At 41.2% G+C, this 24,929-nt stretch overlaps 1 protein-coding gene across 1 annotated transcript in view; it reads right to left on the reverse strand.

Annotated features, from left to right (window-relative positions):
- Positions 1-21,264, reverse strand: part of CLDN16 (claudin 16) — a 39,595-nt gene extending 18,331 nt beyond the window's left edge. The window contains exons 1-3 of the mRNA XM_077487545.1: positions 20,763-21,264; positions 10,059-10,161; positions 1,501-1,665 (exon numbers count right to left, since the gene is read on the reverse strand). Coding sequence (XP_077343671.1) covers positions 1,501-1,665; positions 10,059-10,161; positions 20,763-20,921 — 427 coding nt within the window. The 5' untranslated portion in view covers positions 20,922-21,264. The remainder of the gene's footprint in view (positions 1-1,500; positions 1,666-10,058; positions 10,162-20,762) is intronic.
- Positions 21,265-24,929: the final 3,665 nt, after the last annotated feature.

Genomic DNA, 24,929 nt, shown 5'->3' on the forward strand with positions numbered 1-24,929 from the left:
CACCTGCTAGTGCGGTCCAAGGTGCCGCTAAGCATGGACTAGTAAATGGTGCAGATACGGGATGTGGCAAAAGCAGAGACTCTGTCTGTCACCTGCAAATATAGTACAGAAAGGAACAAAAATTGTGACATGGAAAAGTGTGAGCTGGCAAAGGGTGGTACTGCTAACAATGGGTCATGCATTGCTCAATGCCAGTTGTTAGGACAACTGACCACAGAGATTTGGACAAGAGGTGAAGTGAATCACTAGAAAATGCATCTACCGCTAGAGTTAATGGCCCTCCATGTTACAATATGTATATATCTATATATGTGACCAGCTTTGTAAGACGTGCTACATTTTTACATGGATGAAGAAGCAAGGTGTTCCATATAAAAACGTTTCCTTTTTTTTTTTTTTAATGCTTTGCTTCTGCATTCTGTTGAATGGCTTTAATAAAAGATACATTTGAAAGAAATATACTTCCTAGAAAAGGATTTCTACTTAGTCTTGTCTGTACTGGAAGCCAGAGGCTTTAGAGTCATCTTTTTACATGATTTTTTAGTGATGGCTGCTTGTTTAACTGTACAGTTACTGCACAGCGGGTGGCAGCACATTTGCTATTATCTACCTTAATGGATTCTCTGACAATGGATATATTGGAGCTGCTATTACTGATTTTTCTTTTTGATGCAAGCTCCAGATCAGTCATCATGACCCTGGCTCCACTACTTTGTGAATCGCTGACATGGAACAAGTATGTAGAAAGGTAGCTCAAACTTAGGTAGTAAGATCCTATTTTTTGACAGCCACAGAGCCCACACTATTACAAAGTAGTCAAAAGCCTCAACACTCACATTTCTATAAGCACAGGGTAATTTTACAGAATGTTACCCTGTGACTTGATTTGTTTACAATGCAAATTTCCAAAAGTTATTTTTGCAAGTATTTTGGCATGCCCAACATATGACATGGATGGAGTGTGGTTGTTAAGGCTCCATACATTTTACAGTGCGATGGAAGGTGGACAGTATTTACAACACAACAGTGGATTTCAGGTAGTTCTAGGGCTACAGAAGCCGGATGACTTGATACCTGCTGCCAGCTATTACTTTAGTCATGAGTAAACCGATTTGCTTTAAGGTCACTCAGCATGTGCTGCCCTCTTCATTTAATCTATACATAATTCAGAAAGAGGCACATTTGTTAAATCAAAAATTTTATGAAAACCTCACCTCTGGGATCTCAAGTGGTTTTACCAGGGATAGGAATGATGGTCTTAGTGGCTTAAAGTTTGGGACTGGTTAACTATATGATCAACTAAAACATACACACATTTTGCTGAGTGCTTTCTGTTCGCTTACATTAAAAAAATTATGTTTTTTAAATGTCAACAGTCAACATACCTGTTATTATCCACTATGGCTGATGGTGATGAAGGTGACATCTGGTTTTAACAAACCAGCCAATCATTGATGCACTGATATGTCAATTAACATTCTGAATGCATCCTAAGCTTACCTCCAATAACGAGTGTAACTCCAGCTACATAACAGATTTTTAACTTGATTTGTGATTCATCTGTTAGGAATTTTATACAATCAAGCCCCAGGAGGAGGAATATGAAGCCAAATCCTGCCAGAATATCTGCTGTTATCATGAAGCCACGAGTTGCCACTAATTTCACTGAAAAACAGAGCCAAAGGGAATACAGCTTACTAAATACTATAAAACTGTTTAGTAAATTTGAAAATGTTACAATCACCATATCCTGCTATGCAGGACTCAGTTAGCAAACTTTAAATTAGCCCTAAAAGCAACAACCAGACACAATAATTACACTGAATCCAGAGCATCCGAATCTGATTAGCCCCTGCCTGACCTGTAAGGCCTTGTGTCAGCTTCAGTTTGACTAGGTTTTTCCAATCAAAGCATTTTATGGATAATCAGTTCCCATACAGAGAGGTTGTCTGATGCACTGACATTTTAAATGCTCTGTAGAAGTAGATAAATACAGATAAATATGATAAAGGACTGCTGAAGAACCCCTATTAAATTAGTACTTTTACATGTATGTATTCAAACGGGAAGGGCCACAGGCAAAGAACTTAGAACATAGATCACTCTATGGTTCAGGAAAGTCCACCGTAAATGGGTTCAAATCTATCTTTGGATACAAAGAGGTTAAATGACAAAAACTGCAACCTCTACAGTCTACTCTTCACTACTGATGTATTGCACTTTAGAAAATTACAGTAAATTTGAAGTGCGCTCACAGAAGGATGTTTAAAGGAATAGCCTGGAAGTTGGCCAGAAGACTGACCAAGAGGAGGAGGGAAAGGGATTATGGCTTGCACTTTTGTAGATTCAATGGCTCTGAATTGTTACATAGAGGTGTCAGTGCTTTTAGCTTGAGTTGCTAGTGGTAGTTAAAGGAAACAGGGTCGAAAGACCAGCATCTAAGGTATTCAACCTCTTCTTTCCAGAAAAAGAACAAGTGTTGTGCTGCGAAAATTATTCTGAAATGACTTAGAGTTCTGTGAATAGCTAATCAATATGGCCGCAGGAAGAGATATTAGCACCCATCATTCAGTGCAATGGTCATCTTCACACAAAGAGTTGTGAGTTACATTATATGATATTATCTCAATTTGGTTTACATCACCTTAAAGGGTAGATTCTCCCAAAACTTATATTTCACTGTTTGGTAGTTGCTGGAGCTAATGGAAGTGAGTATCCTATAGTCTCTTTATACTCTATTGGTGGCAACTGGAATTAATTTACATGTGCATTTACACATTTTTTTTGTGCTTATGTACATAACTTATGCCAGTTCCATCCTCTTTCAATGCAGGTTTTGGGAATTTTTATTTTCTTCATGTCTGTGAATGCTGCTATAAAGTATGGACCTAAATGCCACATAGACACATTAGCTGGAATACAGCTGCATTCAAAGGCATTCAGAAACAAAAATTACTCATATGCAAGCAAGAGGCTTAAAAAAGATGTTCTTCTGCAGTTAAAGTATAACTAAAATAAAAACCTTTTTTAAGTTTTTTGTTCAGGGATTAAAACACCTGTCAGTTTTTTTTTCTGCTGTCTGTGCCCCAGGGATGCTGTATTGTCACTGGGGTTTCCTCATTTTGGAAGGATTTGCTCAAACTTCCTGCTTTGGCTATGGGACAGGAAGTGAAGGAAATTCTCCCCCAATGGAAAACAGATGGCAAAAACATTACAGGGGTTATACCTTTCCCTTACTCTATCCAAAATGAAATATTGTCTTTAGTTCTATTTTATGGTTCCATCCAGCAGTCATGCACACTAAAACTCCAATATTAGGCAATAGCTTAGTAGAGCAACAGTGGATCTAGTAAAACAACTTGATACATAATTTGCTGGCTGTATTGGTATATGTGGCCATAAGCAGAGGTCTACTATTAGCTTCAATAGTAATAGAAGCTAATAGTACGGGTCCTAAAACTATTTGTATGTCAGCTATTCAACATCAAAGCAAGACAAAGGCTGCTTAAGATAAATCTCAGTCTCTTGCTCACAAAGGTATGACTGCTTGATAGTGTGCTGTGTCTGTCTGGCAACACATTGCCAATGAGAATAGAAATTGAAGCACCACTGCTAAGAGGTCCAGATACAAATGTATTCCAATAAGTCAGGGGTACGATCTAAAAAAAATAGCCAATTATTTTAGGGGTCACTCTGTCCACTTCCTCAGGGCTTGACTGGCAACAATGTGACCAAACCAGAAGAAAACTGGACCTACATTGCTATTATTCCAGTGTGAATTACAAGCACAGGCCTTTTCAGCAGCTTGTTTTGCCCAGGAACCAGATCATTTGCACCAATGTCAATACCTTAAGTTAACAAGACTTGTAAGATAACCCTACGGGAGCAGTGCTATCTTTCCATTTTCCTAAACACATTGCCAAAACTAGAGCATTTCACCATGCGGATGCCACATAACAATAAATTGGTGCCCTTCCTATTTAAATAATAGGATCATGAAACTAGAGAGGCAGATATAAATGAAAAAGGAATCTCTACTTTCACATTGATGTAGTAACATTGGCCTACCTTTCATGGTTATGTGTACCTTTTGTAATTTGCGTACCGTATATTCTCTTGCTGTCATAGCAGAAACTTAATTTCAGTGTCAGACTGTTAGACCCCATGTGAAGTCTGACCTGCCTACTACCTGAACAAGTTTATTATAAGTGTCTGTTATTGTCAACTAAGGTAATAGATAGCACAGCTTGACACTTTTGCCCTGATAGGGGAAAAAGAGAAAGAAAGAATTAAAAAACCATGTGATGCATGAGCGATGAGGTGTCACCATTATAAGAAACCCAAGGATCAATATTCATATTTTTACTTCGTGCTCTTTAGTTCCCTTGTTATCTCCTCCCATGCTTGCCTCCAGGACTTCTCTCAAGCCTCTCCCATTTTGTGGAATTCACTACACCAATCTGTCCAACTATCTCCTACTCTATCCATTTTTAGGCGATCCCTGAAAATGTTTCTCTTCAGAGAAGCCTATCCTGCCTCCACCTAACAACTGTATTTTTATTTTCTCCATTAGCTCATCCCCACAGTTATTAGCTTTTGTATCTCTTCCTGCCTTTTAGATTTCTCCCTTTTGGATTGTAAGTTCTAACAAGCAGGGTCCTCTGATTCCTCCTGTATTGAATTGTAGTGTAACTGTACCATTTGCCCTAATGCTGCGCAAACTGTTGGAGCTATATAAATTCAGTATAATAATAATAATTACAAATTACTACTGGTAATTTGTTATATGTAAAAAGTATGGTACAGCAGTCTTGCATTAAACCTCTTAATGAAGTAGCCTTATTTAGTATGTAACCACCTGTAATTTTTGGGTAAAATCGCCCATCTAACCTTATCATTTATAGGGTGCATGGAAAATTAAATAAATGTTTCAGGATGGATTATAGATATGCTTTCTTGCCATTCTGAATTTTAGTAAGAAACCTGGCAGCAAACCTGATACACATAGCTTACTAGTGCACCTCTTTCCAACCATAAAGGACAATTTTGGCTGTGGCTCAGAATTTCAGAGATATTCACTGTATTGCTCAAAGCGGCTGGCTTAATCCATTGATCTGCCAATCAGCAGGTCTGGCATTCAGTGAAATTAGATGTCTGATGCAAATAAAATTTGAAGTCACCCCTGATTATGATAGAGTGTCTTTGCAATTGAGAACCTTTTATTCAGTCCAATCCACTGCACCACACTAATTTGAAGTACTACAATTGGAGGGTTTGTAAATTAAAATGTCTGAGAACTCTTTCAATTCTGAAAGTGATTTGTGGGTTTTTGTTGCTGGTTTAATAAATCTTGATATCTAACCTCTTTAGATGTGACATACACACAGTACAAATGCAAAGGTGACAGCTTTAATTTCATTATCCTATACTTTTATTAATGCATAAACTGATTAATCAAATGCAAGGCAAATTTAACTGCATCTAGGGGTGTTACTGAGGTTTAAAGGTACAAAAATCAATACAATTAAGTAAGAAAATTAAGATTAAGAAGATCCAGTATGGTAGGTTGGTAAATATGAATTTATGTGTCCAGAGGAGAATTTATCATAAGGAAAACCCATCCCCTTACCTGCTTTTTACAATAACTACTTGAGTCCCGGGTGCCATTTTAAAACAGCACAGGGACATCAGATATTTGTCCCAGTGCACTTTTAAAATGGTCCCTGAACTCAGCAGCTCCTGAGGGTCCCTGCAGCATCTAGTGCTGGAACCACCGTGGGAATAAAGCTCCCCTAAAGTTAAATTGACCATTCCACTACGTTCATTAAAATCCACACTAATGTGATATTATTTTAATCGGCAAACTTTTTTGGTTATATTTTGCACTTTGTCTTCCTAATAAAAAAATAAATAAAACATTATTAAAAGCCTTAAGACCCCTTTCACACCACACCGCCCTTTGCGTCGGCAGTAAAACGCCTCTATTTTTAGCGGCGTTTTACCGGCGCATTTCGGGTGCTTTTACCCCCCACTAGCGGTCTTGAAAGGGTTAAAACCGCCGGCAATACGCCGCAATGGCGGCGTTTTGCCGGTGGCATTACAGCGCTGCCCCATTGATTTCAATGGGGAACAGCAGTGGAGGAGCGGTAAACACACCGCTCCTTCACCGCTCCAAAGAAGCTGCTGGCAGGACTTTTTTCTAACGTCCTGCCAGCGCACCACTGTAGTGTGAAAGCCCTCGGGGCTTTTACACTACACACAATGGTGCAGCTTCTTTAGAGCGGATTGCAGGCGCTATTTCTAATGCTATAGCGCTTGCAAAACACCCTGGTGTGAAAGGGGTGTAAAGGAAACCTGTACTGAGCAGAATTTGTCAGCTGTCCGTCTCCAGCTTTGGTACTTTCTAAATCACTGAACAAGTATGCATACTGTAAAGTCAGATCTCTTGATCAGCATACATTTCCTGTGGCTCAGAAAGTGCTGAAGCCTTTGACTGACCATGAAAGCCAGGCAACTAGCATGTTCTGAAAATGCTAGTTGTCTGGTGGTCATGCCAATGCTTTGAATTCAGTCCTTTCAAAGTCACTGGTTCCAAACATTTTTTATTTATTTTTTTACTTCAATTTGCTGTATGCGTGCTCCAAGGCTTTAATTCAAAATTATTGGCGGTTAATGCAGCCAGAAAACTAGCATTTTGAGAAAGAGGCCAGCATTCATTTATCATGTCAGTGGTATGCTATGGTTGTTTCCAGTTGGGCCTGACTTTTATAATGACTTACCACAGGAAATGGAAATAAGCTTTAATATGTAGAGGAGTGACATATCCAATAGTTTTTTTTTTTCATTTTTCCACATGTGTATGAGTGTTAGCCCTTGGACACACGGTTGGATATTCCGATGGAAACTGTCCGATCGGACAATGTTGTTGGATAATCCAACAGTGTGTGGGCTCCATCGGACTGTTTCCGTCTGAATATCCGACGGACCAAGTTTGAGAGCTTGGCTATAAAACTCTCCGACAACATGATCCGATCGGACTTTGTCCGATCATGTGTAGAGAATTCCGATCGGACAAAGTGCCACGCATGCTCAGATCAAATTCCTAGACCAAAGCTATTGGCTACTAGCCTGAACGTAGTCCCGTCGTAAAGAAATAACGTCATCACGTTCTGAACGATCAGATTTTCCGACAACTTTGTCCGACCGCGTGTATGCAACACAAGTTTCGGACAAAATCCAACGGATTTTGTTGTTGGAATGTCCGACCGTGTGTATAAGGGCTTAGAGGCATGGGAATCTCAAAAAGGGTCATATTTATAGAGACTTTTGATGCACACTAGACAGATAGCATATGCCCTATTTATAAATCGCATTCACCGCTCTCATGTGAAAAACATATTCACCATTCACCAACTTTTGTTCTACAACCCAATAAGAAAAGTACTTACTGTAACTTCTTCCGAATGTATAAAAGAATGAATGTTACAACTACTGCATGTTCATTGAACATACAGTATTTACTTAAGAGCAATTGTAAAGAGAAAAAAAAAACAATTACCGTATATACTCGAGTATAAGCCGAGATTTTCAGCCTCTTTTTTGAGGCTGAAAGTGCCCCCCTCGGCTTATACTCGAGCCATCGCCGTCTGCCTGCCCGATCAGCGTGTCGAGCAGACAGACGGCGGCCATTCTACTATTCAAAAGCCGCGCCTCCCTGTCTGTGATAGGCGGAACACTCAATTTCCCAGCAGTCAGTGGTCCGCCTATCACGGACATCCGCTCATCCTCATACTACGGACGAGGATAAGAGGATGTCCGTGATAGGCGGAACACAGACTGCTTGGAAATTGAGTGTTCCGCCTATCACAGACGGAGGCGCGGCTTTTGAACAGTGGAATGGCCGCCGAGACGCCGACGCCGTCTGTCAGACGAGAAGAGCGGCGATCCTGGCATGGCAGAAGCACACAGGCTCGGGACGCAGGCGGGATGCAGGCTCGGGACGCAGGCTCGGGACGCAGGCTCGGGACACAGGCTTGGGACACAGGTAGGCTGGACACACAAGGCTGCACACACAGGGATGGACGGACACACAGGGATGGACGGACACACAGGGATGGATGGACACACAGGGATGGACAGACACACAGGGATGGACACACAGGGATGGACGGACACACAGGGATGGACAGACATGTCTCACCCTCGGCTTATACACGAGTCAATAAGTTTCCCAGTTTTTTTGTGGTAAATTGGGGGCCTCGGCTTATATTCGGGTCGGCCTATACTCGAGTATATACGGTACATTTTTTTTTATATTTATTGCTCTGTGCAATTGTTTTGCACATAGCAGCCCTCCTTTTTTTGCCCCCCCCCATCGGTGTTCTGGGCTCCTCCCCCTGCCCTCATAGCAAGCCGCCTTCTATGGATGAATGGGGGCACGCGTGCAGACTCTATCCTGTCCATTGAGTCTCGGTCCCATCCCCTGCTTCCTCATCACTGGCTGTGATTGGCAACAGCAGGAGCTAGTGGCTCCAGCTGCTACTTCTGAGCCAATGATGAGTGAGAGAGAGAGCAGAGATGCTTCTCTCAGGCACAGGGCTGGATCGGGATCAGGTTCAGGTACATATTTGGGGGGGAGGGAGCTGTACTCAGAAAGTTTGCTACATTAATGCACAGAATGCATTCAATTAAAAAACATTATGCCTTTAGATCCACTTTAATCTCTAGATTGCCTAGGTTCAAATAACAAATCTCTAAAATAATTATTGTTTGCCTGTGGAAACTCATTGCCTCTGGTGCTGAATCTGTGGATTTATTAATTTTCAAATCTGGAGGAATAACAACTGTTAAAGTATCCCCCGTCCTTAAAGTGGATGTAAACCCTCTCCTATACCCAGTAAAGTGAACAGCCTCAGATGATACACGGAGATGAAACCAATTTCCCTACATACGTTTTTCATCTATATCTGATGTCTTTAGCTTTCTATACACTTTAAAAAGTGCACATTGTGTCAGAAATCCAGAAATCTCTATTCGTGTTTCAGCAGCAGGTGAGGACTCTGGGTATACACTGTGTGTGAGCTGATTGGGGAAAAGGTATACACCCCCCCCCCCCCCCACAAAAGCAGAGGAACGCAGAAACTTGCAGAGGTGTACTGTGAATAGACCAGTTCTCTGCTGATCTATCGCTAAGAGCCTCCCCTCAACATAAAAATTTTCAGCTGCTTTTATCTCTCGTGTCAGAAGTTATTATGCTAATAACAGAAGAACGGAGCAGCAGAAAGACATGGGACATAGGGCTTTGAAGAGAGATAAGAATACACTACAGATAGATGTGCCCAGCTCAAATGTCATGAATGGGGTTTACAACCACTTTAATGTCACTGGGCACAGGTGGTGCCAAAGAGTCTGGACTCAATACCATTGAGACTAGTGCTTTGGGGGTTGATTTTTTGGGGACCCCACTCAAATCAATGAGTGAAGGGTAGGTTGGTATCAGCATAGTTGCAATGGACAATGGGTTTGCAATAGTAATCTGCTATCTCAAGCTGGTGAATGTAGAAGCAATAGTGACAAGTGAACTTTGGTGACTGCGCAATGAAAGAAACATTCACTCTATTGAAGTTGAACAAAAGTTACAATAATCACCTCGCCTTAATAAAGAATTGGTGCTGGTGAATGCAAAAAATATTTTAAATGACAAATATGTCAACACTCAGCTTATAAATAGGTGAATGTTACCTGGTAAATATACAGTGAATGTACAGTGAGTGCTGGGGAAAAAATCTGTAAATGTCTCTAGATTTATTTTCTATGTTGGATACTGTTGTTCAGATGCAAGCAGCACCTAGTTTAATGTTATACATTTGCAAAGTAAAGAAGGAAAAAAGCTAATATATACAATACTAATTCCCATCCAAATCCACCAGGTGGAGTTATTTGTTAAAACTCCCTACCAAGACAAAATAATAGGCCATGTAATAGTTCAATTACAAAATAATATGATAGCAGCTCAATGTTCTCTCAACTGCCAGACAGTATGATTTACCAGTACTTACCTGGATGCTCTGCATATATGGAGTCATACTCATCACAGGTCTGAATTCCATCAAACGCATTAGTCACACATTCCCACCACAGTCCACGGCATTTGGTACTCACCTTTTTTTAAATAATAAAGGTTAATTATTTTGTTACAGATCAGCAGTAGGTATTTATTCACTTAAAGTGTACATAACAGATAAGTGTAACAAAAACGGCTAGTTAGATTTTGCATTATTTAAATAGACAAGTTAAAAGAAATTCAACATTAATGGTGGCTATAGGCAGTACCAGGAAAGATTTGTCCAGTGCCCAGGGCAAAGAAGCAGAGCTGCAACCCCCTCCTCATGCATGCCTTACAATAGGCCTATCTATCCCCTTGCTCTGGCTGCTCAGGGTTGACATTGAAGTGGGCACTGTACATTCATGCAGGTTGATGTGCAATCATGGTGTATGTTTTTATTTTGTGTAGTTTGGTAGGGGTTCCATGCAGTTTTTTAGTTCTAACTTTTCTTTTGGCAAAACACCTTTATATACATCCCTCTATCATCTCTATATACTTCCCCCTCTATCTTTTCTATATACACCCATCTATCTACACCACTCTATCTTCTCTATATACTCTCCCCTCTATCATCTCTATATACCCCCTCTATCATCTCTATATACACCCCCTCTATCTACACCCCTCTATCATCTCTATATACACCCCTCTATAATCTCTATAAACTCCCCCTCTATCATCTCTATATACACCCCTCTAATATCTCTGTATATCCCCCCTCTATCATCTCTATATACACCCCCCCCCCCCTCTATCTACACCCTCTATCATCTTTATATACACCCCTCTATCATCTCTATATACACCCCTCTATCATCTCTATATACATCCCTCTATATAACCCCCCCTATATACAACCCTCTCTATATACACCCCTCTATCATCTCAATATAAACTCCCCCTCCGGTTCTTCGCTCATCCCGCTACATAACAGGGACCAACACCGGAGGGCGGGGACTCCCTTATGGTTACGTCACTCCTTCTCTTTCTGCCAATCTGGAACAGTCTCTGCTCCCACTTCCACCAATAAGGGCAGGGAAAGATGAGGGGGGCGGGGAAAGGAGACAGAGTTTTGGTCTCCGTGGAGGTCCAAAGTTTTAGTACTTCATTGGGCGGAGCCTGCAGCTCTACAGGTGCCACCAGACATGAGTGCGGTGCCGCCCTCTGCAGGTGATAGTGGGGAACTACACCATATCAGTGATTGCTCCATCTCTATACAGAGCTCCGAAAGATGTTAGTGCGGGGGGGTGGCCGCGAGAGCTGAGAAGTCGCCACAAGAGTCCTGGTGGCCTTGTGGGAAATCCAGCCCTGAGTGTGATAGCAATGGCTGTCAGACCAGAAATGAAGCCATGGCGCGCTGGTTGCTAGCAACTGATTTGGAGCATGCATGTAGTGGCCTGACCACTCTGTCAGGTGTGCGTTCCCCTCCTGCCCACCTGTTGTCCCATCCGTGGTTATAGGATCTAGAGGAAAAATCTATGGAATATAATGGGTTTATGCCCCTTCTTTTTTTCCCCAGCTCTCAAGATTCCCTGAATAGGTAGGTAGCACAACCAGGAAAAAATAATGAATACCAGAAAGCATTTATTTTTTGTTGCACCACCCAATTTTTTCAGATATTTTTAAAGATTTTTTTATTTTTTTTGATATGAGTCATGACACTTAAATAAACTGATTGGTTAAACATTTGGTTAGTAGACTTACATGAGCATGCAGACATATTCATGCTAAGTAAGCACAATACGTGAACCTATCTAGCAAGTCGTACACTAGTGTTCAACACATAAATGAGGTTCCTTTGCACATTGAACATCTAAAAAATCGTTCTTTTGTGCCGTTTGTTCTGATAAGGTGCATAAAAAGAAGGCCCACATTATCATTTTACTTATTATCAATACTACATGTACTAGGTATCAAGTATATAGCACTGACAATTTACACTTGCATTATTTATTGTATATTTGCATCAGTCCCTGCCGTCAAGGAGCTTACAATCTAAGATTCCTATATCACATGCATACAATGCATACAGACACATGCTCAGGCCAGTTTGGATAAGAGCCAATTAACTTAACCGCATGTCTTGAGGAACTCAAGTGACCAGCTCGCTAATTGAATGTGCTAAGCAAAGCAGTGTGTGAAATCTGTACATCATGCTGCTGGAGTGAGTAAAGGCAGCATACGGGTGGATATTTAGTATAAGAAGAAGGTTCTGTTTTTTCACTTTTAATGATAGCAGTACATACTTTATGTGGTTTGGTTCCTACATGAACTGTGCCTGTAGGATCCAAAGCATTAGGAACAATCACATTTTTGTTTTAGGCACCTAACAGTCTAACAGACTTTTATCCCCACAGCAAAACTTTACGCATTAGTAAATTCACCATATGTACAATGGTGCCTGTGTATTGTCTGGGGACATAGTAAATATTGTGAGTTTACATCCACCTTGTCCATATACAACTGGCATGCTGCCAAATGTGCATAGGTATTAGTAAATTAAGCTGAGTGCGTTGGCTATATTTTTTCTTATTACTTGAAGCTTCCCCTAAGAAAAAAAAAAACACAGCTCAGGTTTAGAGAGAAAGTTAAAGTGGTTGTAGATTAAGTCTTACCTGTAGGTCCAAGAAATATCTCCTAAACCTACACGGTTTAGGAGTTATTTACATAAAGACAGGCACCGCTGTCTACGGCGCATGGGTCGCTGTGAGTGACCAGAGCCGCGATACCCGGAAGAAGATGGACGCTCCATGCTACAGGGGACAGCGGTGACATTGCTGACTCCTGTGTCAGGTAAGTGACACATAATGGACTACTATGCGATGCATAGTAGTTCATTATGCTTTGCCTTTGCAGGGAATGAAAGAGGAAGTAAACCCATCAGGGTTTACTTCCTCTTTAACCCTACCTAAAAAAAACTAAATGGTATGACTTTAATAATTGTCCATGTGTGATAATTAAAAAAAAACACTAGTCCTTGGAGTTCAGAGTTACCTCCTTGTAGCGTAAGTTTCCCATGTGTAACTCTGCTTCCGCACTGACATTTTGAAACTCCTGTTCTTGTTCCTTCCTGGTTTTCATAAGCATGCACACCACAAGTTTCCATGCATGCACAGACACTCCACAGGCTCTGCTAGATATGTTGGACCTATCCTGAGAGGATGTCACTAGTACACCCTGCACTCACAGTGTAAAGATGTAAAGAGCGGCGCTGATGTAATCGAGTCAGCTTTGCTCTCTACAACAACGAGAATCACCAACCACATGAGAATATCCTAAAAGACCCCGATGATAACATGACCCATCCTGAAGCCATCGAGAAAATGATGGCTTAAAAAAAAACAAAGAAAAAAAAAACATACCCGCAGAGATGGGGGGCACAATTGGACAGACTTTGGCGTTTTGCTTTAAGAATGTAGCACAATCAGGATCATTTAGAATTTTGTATTGTTATAGAAACAGCACTATATTGCAGGCATATAATGTAATCTAAATATAGTTAACAAGAAAGTAATGCAAAGAAATTTTTTCTTGCAATATTAGTTTCAGCTCAGTGGTGACCATCATGTAAACTGCACAACAAACAGTGAATATTGATGCTTTAATATGCATCCTGTTGCTAGATATGCTGCATAATGACTGCATTGCCTGACTCCATCACATTTTATTCATCCCTTCATAGCAGGTGTATTAAATAATGCTTCTCTGGTGTAGCCTGCTAAGCCACAGAATCAATAATTATATTGCTTACTGCAGCAAATGAACACATTCAAATCCAAGCACCTTGATGAAATTAGTGCTGTAAATATAATAGCTAACTGGCAGAATACACCGTTAGCCCAACAGAGAGCAAACTTCCTTTGCAGCTTCTTATATTTCTCTGCGGCTCTGCAGGAGCTGTATTGCCACGGGTCATTTACTTGCCTGTACATAGTAAAAAAGTCTCTGAGGTCATTAGGCAGGGAAGGAAACCCACTCTATCACACATTAATGCCCCAGGCTTGCTCTTAGAGGGCCTGGCATTCATTTCAGTTTCAGATACGTGAGAACAGTTGATGTCATTAACTAAGCACCCTGCTAATGAGGCACTTACATCCAACAATTCTTAAAAGGTGCCTTTGTCTATAGCAAGCAAGGTGAATAACCAAAGGAGACATAGAAAAGTCATAATTGTACTTATTTTAAGTGTATGTAAACCCTAACACTTTTATTTGTTTCCTGGTTGATCCTGCCAGAAATTCAGCGAGCCTCTAATATCCACTGAAATCTCATACACCGTTATCGGTCCCACCCAGTTCACTTCTGTGAACTACAGAACATCTCCCCCATATGACAATGAGGAGAGGGGGAGATGCTCTGTAGTTCTACCATACTTCCTGTACTAGGGTAACACTGCACCCCTATAAATATAGTACATGGAGTTTGTGTTGTCACAAGTACAAAATGTACAAGTGAACACATGTACAAGTGAAAATAAATGAAAAGGGTAAGTGAGCAGACTAGGCTGCAGGGTTGCCATTTGCCTGTAAATTTACAGACAGTTTGTAAAAATCAGACAAATCTGTCTGTAAATGTATTGTGTTGTATTGCTCACCTCCCTATATACTTACCTATGTCTTATCTTGATCCAGTGCTGTGCTCGTCTGCAGTGTTGCTGGTCTCTGTTCCTTTCCTCACAGCATACAGAGGCAGTGTTGCTGTCAATCAAATCCTGTGAGGAGGGAGCAAGGGCAGGGCCGAGCCATGGTGTGTGTGTCTATGGGCGCACACACCGTGTACACAGCCTAGCTTGGAAGCGTTGCCTGCTCGTCTGCACCTATAGCATAGAGCTTGCTATGGAGGCAGACTTAGCCCTTGTACACACGGTCGGAGATTCTGACAACCAAATACGTCGGATTTTGTCCGAAGCTGTTGTATACACATGGTCGGACCAAGTTGTCGGAAAATCCGATCGTTCAGAACGTGATGACATTATTTCGTTACGACGGGACTACGTTCGGGCTAGTAGCCAATAGCTTTGATGTAGGAATTTGATCTGAGCATGCGTGGCACTTTGTCCGATCGGAATTCTCTACACATGATCGCAGTATGTACGATCGGAGCATTTTGTCTGAAAATATTTCCGGCAAGTTGGAAAATTTGGTCCGACGGACATTCCGACGGAAACAGTCCGATGTAGACCACACACAGTCGGAATAAACGCTCCCATCGGACACATTCCGTCGGAATCTCCGATCGTGTGTACAAGGGCATGGAAGACGAGGATCCAAGAGCACCGTTAGGGGCTGCCAGAAGAGGAGGTTTGGAGCCGCTCTGTGCAATCAATATCATTCATGTATTTATTATTATAGCAAAAAAATGTAAAAATTATATATATTAAAAAAAAACTCTTTTAGCAGTGCTGTATACAATATGTAAACTGAGCCACAGACAGTTTGTAAATGTGTTAACGAATTAATGACTTTTAATTTCAAGTCCAAGGTTAATTTTCTGGGGCTGATGTCTTATGCATATGCTTATTTATTAAGCCAAAATACTTTATCCCAAAGCAATCAAGTTTTATTTTATTATTCCAACTGATGTAACTAAAGAAGGTTACTGCACTTGGCATATCACCATTGATCTTTGCTTTTCTGCATTAAAGAAGTTTACAATTTAAGTAAAGTTTAAATTGACATTAAAAAAAAAAAATCTATTGAAGTATGTATGCTACTTAAATCGAAAAGTATTGCCCTCGGTCTCCTCCATATCTCCAAATTCTTTTTTTCTTTTTATTTGCTAATGTAACCTGATTTCCTGTTAAAGTATGTCTACATTCACTTTCCATGATCCCTCAGTATGTAGGAACATAGCCATTGCCTCTTACTTACGCCCAAGGTAGATTTGGACTATGCACTATGGCAGGCATCACTAAATGGCGGACTGCGGTCTGCAACCAGACCGACCCACTGTTCTGTCCAGACCGCCATGGTGCCGCCAATTAGAAGCCTGTTGTGCCCTGCAATCTTCACCACCGTCATCCTCAAAGCCTGCAGCGGGAGTTGGGAGGCATGACAGTTCTGGAAGAAGGGTTTGCATCCCAAGTTCACAGGCCGGTGATTGGTTGTTAGGGCAGTCCTAGCAAGCAATCACCAGCTTGCAGCTCCCACCCTCCATGCAGACCAACTCTGCCTCCCACTCTAAATCCTGTTTGTGTAAGGTAGGACCCGGGGGGGGGGGGGGGTGAAGAAGCTCTGCTTTTTTTAACAGTAATAAGTGGCTAAGGACAGTAAGGGGAGCTGAGAGGGGGCTGATGACTGTAATGGGGGGCATACCACAGTAATGGGTGAGCTAGGGTGAATTATGGTGGGCTGTATACAATAAGGGGGCACTTAGGACAGTTATTTGGGGGAACTCAGGACAGTAATGGGGGACTCGGGCAGAAGGGGGGGGTGAGGACAGTAATTGGGGACTGAGGACAGTATTAGGGGAGCAGAGGAAAATTGTGGTGGCTAAGGAGGGACTGAGGATAGTAATGTGGGAGCTAAGGACAGTAACGGGGGGTTTGAGGACAATTATGGGGAGCTGAGGACAGTAATGGGGGGCTGAGGATGGTAATGGGAGACTGAGAACAGTAATGTGAAAAGGAAATTTTGAAGTGAAGGGGAGGGAACTGTGATATTATAAGAGAGACTGTGATATGAGGCTCAGTTAAGATCTGTGCACGCACGTCACAGGTAGGGTAGCCTATTCATTTTAAAGGGCTCCCCTACCCACAAGAAAAACAAGGAAAGAAGTCCTGACCCTTTTTTTAAATCACACTGCACCAAACCGCATGGTTCTTCAGCACCATGCAGTTCGGTGCGTGTGAAAATGTGCCATAGGTGGCGATGCGTGGGGTTGCCTTTAAGAATGAATGGCACCCCACACATCTGATAAAGTGCAGCACATTTCCGGAACATGATTTTTCCCACAGAGATGTGAACCTAACATAAGAGGAGAGGGGCTGTGACATGAAGGATCTGCATCATGGCACAAACATGTGATTCAAACCTCTGCTGGAACACAAAATTTACTTACTGGACCTCTGTGATTTTTTATTCTGTACCCCTGGACTATGGGATGTGTAGTGTGCAAAGAGAAGTGCACACGACCACAACTTACGTGCGCTGCTCGTTGCTAACAAGTGGAAGTGAGAGAGGGAAAAGCAGATGTTCGAGAGCCAATTTAGGACATTACAAGAAGGCAGAAAAACACAGTGAGCAATGATTTCATGAAAAATGGATTACATGGCCATTAAGTAATGGATTGATTTTGCAGACAAAGCACATCATTTAGTTTTATTTATTTATAAAAAAATAAAATTAAATAAAAAAGCCAGTTTTTCTAAAATTAGAAGAGGACAGCAGTAAAGCTCTTTTCTCTTTAGTAAATCACTCAGATACAAGTCTAACATTACTGAACCTAAGTATATCTAAAGAACTGCTTTGCGACCAGATCTCATATTGTTCCTGTATTATAGAGAGGATTCTAACTACATAAACATACTTCTAAATTCCATGATTATTATGCTTGCTTTGGAACGAATGTTTACATTGTTGAGGACAAATAAAGAAAAGCCAGGGTGGGGAAAAAATGAAGAGCGGAGTCCTGTGTTTATTGACTTGAAAAACATAGCCCAGCTGCTTCCATCCTTAACCATATTTTGTAGTCAATAAAGTATCTGACGTATTGACAACATATGCTTGAATAACAAATCAAACCAGTTTTATAAAATACACGGTTAGATCGCATTATTACCACCCCATACTCCAAAGCTGCAGTAGACATTGGGGTGTTTACATGGCGTAAAAACGATGCTTTGAAATGTAGCAATCGGTGGCCAGCAAACCCGCCGAATGTGACACATTCAGGCAACCGGGAAAGCGCCACAAACATCCCACATTGCACGTAGTTGCAACGCATTTGTCATCACTTCCTCACGCCCGTCAGTTACCTCTGGACCATGATCCAAATATAGATCATAATTAGGAAGAAAGGTGGATTTTGACATTTGTCTCAATCTCCCCTTATTAATTATAAAATTAGCAAATAAAATTAGATTTATCTAAGGGTCCTTTATTTAAAAAAAAAAGACAATTGGATAATGTGATAGCCACCAGTGAAGAGCAATAAACACAGGCTACATATAAAAAAAAAGTGAACATCATTGTAGTAGATTTTAGTGCATGCAATCAGGCCCTCCCACAGGCCACATATAGATAAAGTAAGTTCAGGATTGCTGCACTTAAAATTTTTAAAGAAACTAAGTTATATACAAAGAAAATCTGGAAAAAAATGCAATTTCGGGCTTTATTGTTAATGGCCTTCCTCAGGCTGGAATATGCATAGAACAACAACACTATTTTCTCTTTCTATATATACTTGTATAGTTACCGTACAAGTATATAAAGAAAGAGAAAATATGCACCAGGAACCAATTAGGCAATAAATACTTAATTAGCAAAACAACTTTAAGAATTAATTTGTATCTCAAATCTCAGAGTATGAAAAAATAAATATATATTTATTTGTCATTATGTGCATTGATTTGAGCAATATAATGCAACTGGGGGCAGTGTTTCTAAATGCTTTCAATTTTGTTTTAAATGGCCCCGTTGACATCCGGGTAAACCAGAAGTGATGTGATGTCATTGCTTCCAGGTTAGCCTAGCAGAGAGCCAATCGAAGCCGTTCCCGGCTTTGTTAGGCTGTCTGACCAGATGGCAGATGTGCCAGCTAGGTGCTCGAGTCTCCTAGTGGGATAGGAGAGCCCCAGCAAGCCGCAAAAGGCAGCGGGAGGGGGAGAATGTCCCCTTCCACTGCTTGTAATAGCAATTGATTATCAGCTGCTATTGCTATTACAATAAAGCCGGCTGCGGGCTCTAAAAAAAACAGTACAGGGATGATGCCTGTGGCTGCAGGTATCATGCTGGTATAATCACTGAAAGTCCAGCGATGTACGGGTACGTCGCTGGTCATTAACCTCTTACCGACCGCCCCATGTACATTTACTGCGGGGTGGTGGCTCCTCTACGCAGAATCAAGTACAGGTAGGTGATTCAGCACTTTCAGGTCTGCGGTGCACACGACAGAGGCAGAGCAAGGAAGAAAGAGATCCTGTGTTTCTTCTAAGCAGGATCTCTGCTTCCCACAGTTAAAGCACCCCCCACACAGTTAGCAAGCACTCCCTAGGGACACATTTAAAGGAGAAGTCTAGCCAAAGCTCAGTTCGTTTTGCACTCCTGTTACCCGTTTTTAGTAGAGAGGGGGCTGAAGTCTGCTCTCTGCTGACGTCAATGATTTCAGTCCAGGCATTGTGACAATAAAGCCTGGATCCATCAAGTACTGACACCCCGCTCAGCCTCTCATCGAGCCGCTGACAGCCTGAGATGCCTGCTCACCCTCCTCTACAGCTCAGCACTCCAATGAACGAGGAGGGGGCAGAGCAGAGAGCTGTGACTGACAGTCAGCAGCTCTCTACTCATGAAGCTCTGAAAATTGAGTGATCAACGGTGTTCGATTGCTCGGTTCTCAGTGCAGAGGGGCCAGGGGACACATGCAGCATCGAACTGATGCTGCATCCACCTAAGTAAGTATGAATCTCAAAAAAAAATCCTTTGCTTTTCTTTTAACCCTTTGATCGCCACTGATGTTAACTACTTCCCTGCTAGTGTCATTAGTACAGTGACAGTGCCTGCATATTTTTTAGCACTGATCACTGTATTGGTGTCACTGGTTCCCAAAAAAGTATCAAAAGTGTCACTTAGTGTCCGATTTGTCCACCGCAATGTCGCAGTCCCACTATAAGTCTTTGATCGCCACCATTACTAGTAAAAAAAAACAAATAAATAAAAATTCCATAAAAATACCCCATATTTTTGTAGATGCTAGAATTTTTTGCAAAAAACAATCAATATACGACTATCAGGATTGTTTTTACCAAAAACATGTAGCAGTATATATAGTGGCCTAAATTTATGAATACATTAGATTTTTCACATTTTTTTATTGGCTATGTTTTATAGTAGAATGTAAAAAATATTGTTGTTTTTTTTCAAAATTGTCAGTCTTTTTTGTTTCTAGTGCAAAAAATAAAAACCGTAGAGGTGAACAAATGCCACCAAAAGAAAGCTCTAATTGTTGTGGGGAAAAAAGGACATCAATTTTATTTGTGTACAGCATTGCATGACCGCGCAGTTGTTTAATAGTTAAAATAAGGCTGACCTGGTCATTAGGTGGTAAAACCTTCCAGGGCTGAAGCAGTTAAGAGGGTTATTAATAATGTAGACTCATTTCATAGAGTGAAGTACAAAGTGCAGTTATCTATAACAAAATATCATTGTTCATCTTACAGATACATGATTTCACAAAACTAAAGCCTGGCTGATATGGGGGCACTATATTTGGCATGTCATCATTGCTCTTTGTAATGCCTTAACAAGTAAGCCCCATTGTGTCTACTACCACTCAGAATGTATACAGAATTAACATTTCTAAAATATTTAAGGACTAAGATCTGAAAATACTGACTTTAATGTACAGTATATAAAGCTTCTAAAAAAGTTGACGCTCAAGACTCGAAAATAGTGACTTTAATCCCAAAGGCAAAATAGTTGTTTGTCATAAAACATCTTACCTCCAGAGAGTCATCTGCATTTTCCATCCAGCAGTCAGTCCAAGTTGCCACAATAAGGAAGCCAGCAGACACAAAAGCTAGGCAAACCCCCACATACTGGGACAAGGTCCGTATTATACCAAAACTGGCACTTAAGGAGGATTCTTCAGCTGACCTCATGTGTGCAATGAAAGCCTCAGAACCTGCTTTTTAAGGCTTATTCTATATTTCAGTATTAGGATACCGATAGATGTTATCCAGCGGAGAAGAAAAGTAGTAAATGTCGCTGCTTGGTAGGTTCCTCTCTTTTAGCCTGGTTATGAATCCTCAGATCCCTGAACACCACCCAGTAAGTTCAGCCATGATATATTGCATTTGTGTTGGAAATCTAGGTACATTTTAAGTATGGTTAGTTGAAGGGGTAGGATGGGGGAATAACTAAAAACAAAGACGTTCCCATTGCAGAGATCTGTTAATTATTGACTGGTCCTGCATGGCCTTAGAATACATTGGTTTAATGCTATGACAAGTCGAGTTCAGCTGGGTTACATGCCTGAAAAAATTCTAAAGACATTAGTCTGAGCTGAAACTTTTGCAGTACGTCAGGTCAACAGTTAAAAAGTAAACAACATCAAGTACATACAAACAATAAATGACAATAATGCCATTTTTATTCAATGACAATGCTTGTTTTTGTGCTTAGTGCTTAAAAGTCACTGCTTTTATTGCCTTTGCCATTCTCTCTGCACAGATCAGCCACAGAAATCTGTGATGACAAATTCTCTTTGTTTTTGTCTAGCAGGCTTTTCTTTTCGTTACCGGCTATAGATCAGAATACCAACTTTCTGTTATGCAAACATGTAGGCTAGGTTTTTATATGCTGTTTGCAGTATTATCAGTCAACCTCCCAAGGTCCCTACGTATTATGGCATATTGGGGGATGAGGAAAACTCTGATTTTGGAAGAATAAGAAAAGGAAATTAGGTTTTTCTTGGCAGTGTTGCAATGTACTTCTTGTCACAGGAATAGAAGCTAAGTGATCTTTAGGCACATACGAATAGAGACACCACAACTAGAAAAAGTACATTTAAAGTAGAACTAAAAGTTTTTTGGATATACACTATATTTTTTAAAAGTATTGGGATGCCTGCCTTTACACGTACATTCATTTTAATGGCATCCCAGTCTTAGTCCATATTGTTCAATATTGAGTTGACCCACCCTTTGCAGCTACAGCTTCAAATCTTCTGGCTGTCCACAAGGTGGGTCTATGGAAATGTTTGACCATTTTTCCAGAAGCAGCATCTGTGAAATCAGGCATGAATTCATCCCAAAGGTGTTCTATTGGGTTGAAATAAGGACTGTGTGTAGGCCAGTCAAGTTCCTAAAGCCCAAACTCGCTCATCCATGTCTTCATGGACCTTGCTTTGTGTACTGGTGCACAGTCATGTTGGAACAGGAAAGGGCCATCAAATCTTCTGGCTGTCCACAAGGTGGGTCTATGGAAATGTTGGACCATTTTTCCAGAAGCACCTCTGTGAGGTCAGGCACTGATGAGGGCAAGGAGGCCTGGCTCGCAGTCTCCACTCGAATTCATCCCACAGGTGTTCTATTGGGTTGAAATAAGGACTGTGTGTAGGCCAGTCAAGTTCCTCAAGCCCAAACTCGCTCATCCATGTCTTCATGGACCTTGCTTTGTGTACTGGTGCGAAGTCATGTTGGAACAGGAAAGGGCCATCCCCATACTGTTCCCACAAAGTTGGGAGCATGAAATTATCCAAAATACTATACTGACGCCTTAGGAGTTCCCTTTACTGGAACTAAGGGGCCAAGCACAACCCCTGTAGAACAATCCCACACCACAATCCCCCCTCCACCAAATGATTTGGACCAGTGCACAAAGCAAAGTCCATAAAGACACGGATGAGCGAGTTTGACGTGGAGGAACATGACTGCCCTGCACAGAGTCCTGACCTTAACCCGATCGAACACCTTTGGGATGAATTCGAACGGAGACTGCAAGCCAGGCCTTCTTGTCCACATCAGTGCCTGATCTCCCAAATGCGCTTTAGGAAAAATGGTCAAATATTCCCATAGACACACTCCTAAACGTTGTGGGTAGCCTTCTCAGAGAAGATGAAGCTGTCATAGCTGAAAAGGGTGTGCAAATGCAATATTAAACCCTACGGACAAAAACTGGGATGCCATTAAATTCATGTGCGTGTAAAGGCAGACATCTCAATACTTTTGGTAATATAGTCTGTATAGGAAATACCCCCTGTCAATTACGAACGTTAGTTTACAAAGACTGTCTCGTCCTTGCTTCTGAGCATGTGCGTTTGTACTTTGGACTTTTGTCCAACGGACTTGTGTACACACGCTCGGAAAATCTGACAACAGACATTTGTCTGCGGAAAATTTTAAAACCTGCCATCCAACATTTGTCTGCGGAAAATATGACAATCGTCCGATGGAGCATACAAACGGATTTTCCACAAACAGCCTGCCATCACACAATTCCCGTGTGAAAATATGATCATGTGTACAAGGCTTAAGAGTATGTATTAAAAACAGGGGTTTCATTTGCACACATTTGAAAAAAAACATGCGTAAGCTGCAGAGCCTCTTCACGGTACCGCAGTATTATCTGCAGTCCTAACTCTAAATGTTAAAAATCAAAAAATTGGAGGTATTCAATATATTCTGCTGTATCTAGCCAACATCCCAGAAATTTGAAATTCTCCAAAATGGTCCCCTCAAAAGGGCGGGACTTTATAGGCATGAACTGTGAGACTTACGAAAGATTATAAAAACGTACAAAGTATTTTTATTTTAACAATGTATCAAAAAGACAAAACATCATAATAGATATTCAGAACTAGGGATGAGCCGAACACCCCCCGGTTCGGTTCGCACCAGAACTTTCGAACGGACCCCAAATTTGTACGAACGTTAGAACCCCATTGAAGTCTATGGGACTCGAACGTTCGAAATTAAAAGTGCTAATTTTAACGGCTAATATGCAAGATACTGTCCTAAAAAGGGTTTGGGGACCTGGCTCAGGGGACATGGTTCAATGCAAAAAAAAGTTTTAAAAACTGCCGTTTTGGCGGGAGCACTGATTTTAACCACTTTCAGACCGGACCAATTTGCTGGTCAAAGACCAGACCACTTTTTGCAATTCGGCACTGCGTCGCTTTAACTGACAATTGCGTGGTCGTGCGACGTGGCTCCCAAACAAAATTAACGTCCTTTTTTTCCCACAAATAGAGCTTTCTTTTGGTGGTATTTGATCACCCCTGCGGTTTTTATTTTTTGCGCTATAAACAAAAATAGAGCGATAATTTTGAAAAAAACGCATAATTTTTTACTTTTTGTAATAATAAATATCCCCCAAAAATATATAAAAAAACATTTTTTTCCCTCAGTTTAGGCCGATACGTATTCTTCTACATATTTTTGGTAAAAAAAATTGCAATAAGCGATTATTGATTGGTTTGCGCAAAAGTTATAGCGTTTACAAAATAGGGATAGTTTTATAGCATTTTTATTAATAATTTTTTATTATTTTTTTTTTTACTAGTAATGGCGGCGATCTGCGATTTTTATTGTGACTGCGACATTGTGGGGGACCCATCGGACATTTTTGACACATTTTTGGGACCATTGTCATTTATACAGTAATCACTGCTATATAAATGCAGTGATTCCTGTGTAAATGACACTGGCAGTGAAAGGGTTAACCAGTGGGTGGCAGTGTAGGGGTTAAGTGTTCCTAGGGGTGTGTTACTAACTGTGGGGGGGTTGGGCTTTCATTTAGTGTACACTGATCTCTGCTCCAATCACATGGAGCAGAGATCAGCGTCACTAGTTGCTAGGCAGAATGGAAAAATGTTGTTTATACAGCATTTCCTCCATTCGGCTGCTCCGTGAGACGATCGCGGGGATGCCCGCGGCGATCGAGTCCGCGGGTCCCGCGACCGGACTCACGTGTACATGTACGCCAATATGCCTGCCCGTGCCATTCTGTCGACGTACATCGTCGTGCGCTGGTCGGGAAGTGGTTAATGATGATTAAAGTGGAAAAAAAAAAGTGAAATATTCCTTTAAATATGGTGCCTGGGGGGTGTCTGTAGTATGCCTGTGAAGTGCCACGTGTTTCCCGTGTTTAGAACAGTCCCTGCACAA

Source organism: Lithobates pipiens, unplaced genomic scaffold (assembly GCF_037356315.1).
Source record: "Lithobates pipiens isolate NorthernLeopardFrog02 unplaced genomic scaffold, aLitPip1_a1.2 Scaffold_18, whole genome shotgun sequence".
NCBI classification, from domain to species: domain Eukaryota; kingdom Metazoa; phylum Chordata; class Amphibia; order Anura; family Ranidae; genus Lithobates; species Lithobates pipiens.